This window comes from Lactuca serriola, chromosome 8, assembly GCF_051521515.1.
Source record: "Lactuca serriola cultivar US96UC23 chromosome 8, Lser_US96UC23_V15, whole genome shotgun sequence".
In the NCBI taxonomy this organism is placed as follows: domain Eukaryota; kingdom Viridiplantae; phylum Streptophyta; class Magnoliopsida; order Asterales; family Asteraceae; genus Lactuca; species Lactuca serriola.
In genome coordinates, this window is record NC_136415.1 from 86,830,743 (window position 1) to 86,837,704 (window position 6,962).

Consider the following 6,962-nt stretch of genomic DNA (forward strand, 5'->3'; position numbering starts at 1 on the left):
TTAATTGCGATCTAACCTATGCAAAAATCATAAATACCAACATCTTTACAACCAAAAGAAATGTGTGTCACTAAAAGTGTCACTTAAAAGTGTCACTAAAAAAATCTCAAAAGATAGGACATGTGTGTAGAGGTCAACATACACACACTACACCTACACACATGAGGTTCATTTAATATACCCCTCCTTTTAACAAAATAGCCATGAACATATATAATAAAGCAAAATTGCAATAATTGTACTTCTCTATATAAAACTAAAACAGTTTTTACATCTATTTTCAGTTTGTAACAAAACAAAACTTTAAAAAAAGATAGCAACTATTCTTATAGCAAACGTTACACAAAAAAAGCCAAAAACAAATGAAAAGATTCCTTCTTGTTTAAGCAAAGAATATTTCCTCATTCTATGAAAAACTTGTTATCAACACGTGGCAGCATCTTGCCTGATGACTGTTTAATTGAATACCCAAGATCAACTTTCATCAAACGGTGATTATCTTCCGCACGTGTCATTGAGAAATTAACAAAAATTTCTTCCCCTTCATTCACACGTGCATGCGGATGCAAAAGAAAAACCTACACATATATATTCAATCAAATCATCTTTAAAATATCATCATAAAACACAAAAGAGCTAATTGCAACAAATAGCATATGTACTTTAAAAACTCTACCCAATTATAACACTGTACATTCATTTTTTTCTTATAAAAAACATTAAACCCAACAAAAAAAATACAACAAAAGAGAAAAAGTCAACCTGTTGACCCCAATGTGTGCCATCATCTTGACTAGGAGCTGTGGTCAACTCAACATCTGACTCAGCTGGATTCTCTTCACTTCCCTAACAAAATATAAAAAGAAATCGGTCAAATCAATTCTCACATGAACTTAAAAAAGTCAAAGGTTGACCGTTAACTCACTTTAAAATGCACATCAAACCAACCACCAAAGCCACATAGCCGTGTGTCCTCTTTAGTGACTAATGATGAAATGTTGGCTTCCACTTTGAGGATTTCTTCAACTGTCACTTTTAAACAATCGATCTCTTTTAATATAGCAGGAGTTCCCACAACTTGATTTGGATGCAAAGAGTTCCACACCGATGTCTACACAATAAAAAATAATTTAATAATCTTTAAGACCTTCTTTGTTAGTAACACAAGATGAAACAGGTTGTACTGCATTGGACATACACAAGACTAGGACTGACAAGACATGGCATGACAGAACAGACTGTACTGCATTTGGCATGCACTTTAGCTGACAATGATGTTATTGGGGCATAATTGTAATAATATACAAGAAAGTAGGATACCCACCTCCAAATAATATTTTTTTTGCTCTTTTGAAAAGGGTTTTGTTAGAACACTCATATTGACACCATAATAAGCTTCGGTTTCTTTCAAGAAACCATGCCAATCATCCATGGATCCCTCATAATCACTCATTTTATGATCTGCTAATCCGGATCTAATAGGAGCCAACCACATGCGAGCATGACTTGGATACCTTCAAAGAAAAAGAATAATTAATTAATTTTCTAAAAATAATGAACAAAATTTGTAACTAGTGGTATAAACTATAAAGAACTACTTACATAATTCCATTTGGTTTAAGCCACCGATCACGTGCACAAATTACAGAATCAAACATGGATTCACGAAGAAGAAAGTACCCCATCCACTCGGAGATTATTACATCAACTGTACATCAATTTTTGGTGAGATGAAAATAAATCCAGAAAGAAGTAAAGTTTTCTTTTTCCATTAAGTGTTTGTATGGATGAAGTTTTGAATGGATAAATGATTTCTATTTGGAGTAAAAGGTTGTTTCTTTTTAACTAAATAAGCTTAATGGGTTAAGCCATTTAGTCTGAAAAACAAACTAGACCTTATGTATACAACACTTTATTCAGACAGACATCACACATCATAAAGATTGTTGCTTTTTGTGGATTGATAATGAATTAATGACCTTTCTCGGGTAGTGTGATATCTTCTATTGAACCCTCAATCACTTCAATCACATCTTGAAGGTGATTTGATTTAACAAGCTCCCGAGCATGAACAGCCATTTTAGTAGCTTCAACAGCATATACTTTTTTGGCACCCGCTTGTGCACACCATATTGCTAAAATGCCACTTCCTGTACCTACATCCAACACAGTCTTTTTCCAAAAAAAGACACCAATTTAGTCTTTGGGTTATCACTTATCACAATATTCAAGATTCAAGAATATACATAATATACATGTACAAGATTTCATGTTACAACAGAGTCTTTTGCACAAGGACAGAAAATTGGATCATTATAACATTGGATCATTATAACACACACCCAACACAAATTTGTATTTAAAGATTTCAAGATACATATACATGTAACATGCTAATTTAGTCTTTGGTTTTGCATAGAATTCAAGATTCAAGCATATATACACATACAAGATTTCAAGTTACAACAGAGTCTTTGACAAAAGCACATAAAATTTGATCATGATAACACATACCCAACACAAATTTGCATTTAAAGATTTCAAGATGCATATACATAGTCTTTGGGTTTGCATAAAATTCAAGATTCAAGAATATACATAGTATACACATACAAGATTTCAAGTTGCAACAGTTTTTATGCAAAAAGACACAAAATTTGATCATTATAAGACAACCCCAACACAAATTTGCATAAATTTACAGATTTCAAGATACATATATACATACGAATAGCTTAAATAGTTACTTGGGTTCTTAGCACACGTCCAAACAAGATCAATTTCACATCTTTTGTTCCTATTCTGTCAACCAACCGGAGTTCAGTACGCTCGGCCACCGAAAACCGTCGGCCGGAGACCTATTTCATGCCTAGGAAGCCTTGTTGTTAACTATTTTTTTAAGTATATATAACTTCTGTTGGTTTATTGTTAGCTAAATTTGCTTTCACCTTCCTCATTCAAGTCAACAAACGAGCATATAGAAGTTTAACGTAAATATGTGGATATACGTACCTTTCCGATGAAGTGGTGTTTATTGTGGAAAACAGAGTTGTAGTAAGCGTCCATTCGAACTCGGTCGGAGAGCATCTCTTTTTGGTGGTGAAGAAAAGCGTATGTGCTGAAGTAGTTGGCGAAGTCGACTTCTTTGTCCACGGGACTCCGGCCATTGCTGGCGGCTGTACGCCTTTCGGCGGCGGCACCGTTAGCTGTGCTCCCCATCAAGATATGGCGTTTGAATCTTTAGCAGAGAGACAGCGAGACCGACATACGCATATATGGAAGTATGGAACTTTCGATTAGGGCACAACGACCGTTGACTCTCTTTCAAACTACAACTTATTCAATCTCTAATTCTTAATAATAAAAATAAATAAATAAATAACAATAATAGATATAGGGATATTTATTGGAAAATTCTAGATAGGTTGTTGAAAATAATCGATACCCGATTATTTGATCCGACCGTTTTGAATTCGGATATATCGGATAGGGTAAATCGGATGTTCGGTTCAGAAATTACCAGGTAATCGGGTAACTTCATATTTAAATAGGTCGATTGTTTGGTAGGTTTAAAAAAATTTGGGTATATTGAGATACCCAATTTTTTTAAAAAAGAAGTTGATACATTAACTATAGTAACTATTAAACTTTATTAATCCATTAGCTTACATAGTTATCATTTTGACTATCGATAAGTTATCGATAATCAATTTCAAAAGAGAAAGAAAAGGTTGTAAAACAAAAAGATCATAAAGAAAACGTGATGCACATCTAATAGGGGTAAATGTAATATTCTATTTGTTAGCTAATATTTTTTTGGAATATAATGTATCTTAAGATTTTACTTAAAAGTATGATTTTTAATAACATAAATAAAATCGTGTCATTCCATCGCTGACAAAGTTGAATCCTTTTAAATGTTTTAAAAAAAAGTTTTGGAATTGTTATCATAACTACGTTTTAGGTGTTCTAGATTTTTTCGGCAAACATGTCCATAAATACCCGACTAAAATTTTGTATGTAATGAAAAAAAGTTTATAATTGTGGGTAATTTTCGGGTATACATGAATTAAAACCCGACATACTCGAACCCAAATATCCCAAGTGCAATATAGGTCGGTTATCGGGTAGTATTCTTTTTTAAAAAGTCGAACTACCCAACCTGAACTATCCAAAACCCGAAAATTATATCCGATCAACACCCCTATCCCCATCTTGTGGGACCCTTTATTTCCGTAGGATCCAGATTTAGTAGGCGAAGAAGGAAACTTTCACATTTGCTGGAAAAATCTGAAAATCTAGAAGCCATTTATCACATGGGACATGGGGCGCCCTTTAAAAAGGCGTGGCACGCCTCTAGCCCAAGGGTTGGTCTTGTTTTTAGGGTTTGGGGTATTTAAAGGTCATTAACTCATGGGTTTGTCATTTCTCAGCCTCCATAAATCATAGATCGACCTTGAGGAAACCCTAGCCTCTTTTTGTGATTTTAAGCTCATCCTCTCTCCTAAAATTCATTTTGATGCTCATTTGGTGGTCTTTAGTGCTCTAAAATGAAGTAAACAAGAAAGATTGATCAAAGGAGCTTTACATCTAAAGTATCCAACCTTCTTAACACTTCCGAATTTTTGTAAGTCATAAAGTTTCATTATTTATTGTGTTTCACATTTGGTTTAAGAGTATTTGGAGTTTTAGTGCTTTATTTGATATATGGAGTTTGAAAAACTCCATGATCTTTGGGTACTATTCAACCCTATATATGATGTGTTGATGGAGTAAAGACTGCATGCAAGGGCTATCTTTACTCCATGCATGAAGAAAAATGCTATTTTAGACTTTTTAGAGCTTAGGGTTTTAGATCTAGATTGTTTGTGTAACACCGTAATTTCCAAAACAATTTTTCGCATTTTATAAAAACATAATTCATTCATTATTCATAAAAATCACTGTTTAAAACTCAATTCATAACATATATCAATCCCAAGATCTCATAACATAAAAATCTCGTGTGTGTACTGATCAAGTCGGCGCCTTTCCGCGATCCTCACTAGTACCTGAAACACATAGCACAAAACACTGTAAGCACAAAGCTTAGTGAGTTCCCTAAAATACCACATATAACACATATTAGCCACTCGAGGCTATAACTCTGTGGGTCCGTGCACCCAAACGCTGTGAACCCTCAGGTTCTAACTCTGTAACATGCACAACATAAATCACATAGAATAATGCAGTGCAACACATAACATATATATATATATATATATATATATATATATATATATATATATATATATAGCATACAAACATTGTATCGCATAAATCTAGTTACCTACTCAAGGTAAAGTATAGTGAGAAGACTCACCTCAGATATCTCAGTAAATCTGTGACTCGGTAAACTCTAGTCTAGCCCCTGCCTAATCACATGAAATAAATACTCTAATTAATACAACCCTCCAGGCTAGGCTAAACTCTCTCTCTATACATCCTCTAGGAAGGGTAAAAGACTATCCTACCCTTCCGATGACTCTAAGGTCCAAACATTGACTAACCCTAAAAGTCAACGAAGTCAACGGTCAACCTTGACCAAACTCGCCGAGTGCACAACTGTGACTCGGCGAGTCCACACATGTTCTTCACCCTCCTAGTCCTCATTCGACTCACTGAGTCAACCTCCACTCTGCAAATCATCGCTGATCACATTCTGTGAAATGTCCCGACCCAACTCGCCGAGTCCGGCTCCTGACTCGACGAGTACCATCGTGCACTCTGTCCTCTAGATTCCCTCTGACTCACCGAGTCGCTTCCCCAACTCAGTGAGTCACCAACTGTGTGATTATCGGGAAAACCCTCATCCTACTCGCCGAGTCAGCTAATGAACTCGGCGAGTTCATGCCATGCTCAAGCTGAACTGACATCCTGAGGTCAGATCCGTTCCTCTAAACCATAGATCCAACTTCCCAAAGCATTATAATCACGTAAAGCTAGCATCTTGGTGCTCATGTAAAGGCTCAAAGGCCTTATTTGAAGATATGGCCTCTAAAATGACATCCTAAGCTCATAACCTCCATTAACACCCATAAAGCTCAAGGGAAAAGAGTCTCTGGACCTCTTTGGGTCCAAATCTACAACACCAACACGAGAAGGGACCAATTACTCCTTATAACCATCCTCTAAAGGGCTAAAAAGCCCTAACTCTAAGAATTACACCATAAACTGAAGAAGGGTCGAATGAATACCTCAAAATGAAGTCTCTGAGCTCTGGAATCACTGGATGAGCACCTTCTTCAGCCTCCTCTTGTCTTGGGTCCTCTTCTATTTGCAAAACACTAACAAATGATCAAGAAATGACTCCTTTCCTCTCACAAACGCTCTAGCTCACTTAGGGTTTCTCTCTGGGGTCTGGTAGCCGCAAATGACGGCCATAAGGCCCTTTAAATAGGCCCCAAACCCGAGGAATTAGGGTTTCATTAAACAGCGTGGACTCGTCGAGTCCTTGGGGCGACTCGCCGAGTCCAGCCATCCACTCGGATAATGAGTCGCGTCTCTACTCGGCGAGTCTACGCATCAACTCGCCGAGTTCTTCCATAAAACTTGAAATTCATCGAATAAATAAAATACCTGAATTTCCAGATGTTATAGTTTGGGCGTCTTAATGGATAAAGTTGGAAACTTTATCCATTTAGACATCATGGAGATCCATATCTGAGAATAATAGGCTTGGACTTAATTAATTAAATCAAATTTAGTTGTTGATTTTTTGACATCATGTAGCACACCTGGTTGACTGAGGGTTGACTTTTTTGATGTTGATTTGGACCATTGGCAGTTGACTTCTTGACCATTTTGACTTTTGGTCAAGTAGAGGGGTCTTGAGCTATGGACTAAGGTTTAGTCTTTGTTTGGTTAGGCGGTTTGTGTAGATGATTCATTGGACTTCAGGTGGTGGGTATTAGCTCTTTAAT

At 36.1% G+C, this 6,962-nt stretch overlaps 1 protein-coding gene across 1 annotated transcript; it reads right to left on the minus strand.

Annotated features, from left to right (window-relative positions):
* Nucleotides 1–227: 227 nt before the first annotated feature.
* On the minus strand, nucleotides 228–3,295 carry LOC145070419 (protein arginine N-methyltransferase PRMT10-like). The gene is made up of 7 exons (XM_079017366.1): nucleotides 3,013–3,295; nucleotides 1,980–2,172; nucleotides 1,603–1,708; nucleotides 1,325–1,514; nucleotides 926–1,111; nucleotides 763–846; nucleotides 228–578 (listed from the first exon to the last, which is right to left on the minus strand). The coding sequence occupies exons 1-7, from the start codon at nucleotides 3,217–3,219 to the stop codon at nucleotides 402–404; spliced, it is 1,143 nt and encodes a 380-aa protein (XP_078873492.1). The 5' UTR covers nucleotides 3,220–3,295; the 3' UTR covers nucleotides 228–401.
* Between the last annotated feature and the right edge of the window lie 3,667 nt (nucleotides 3,296–6,962).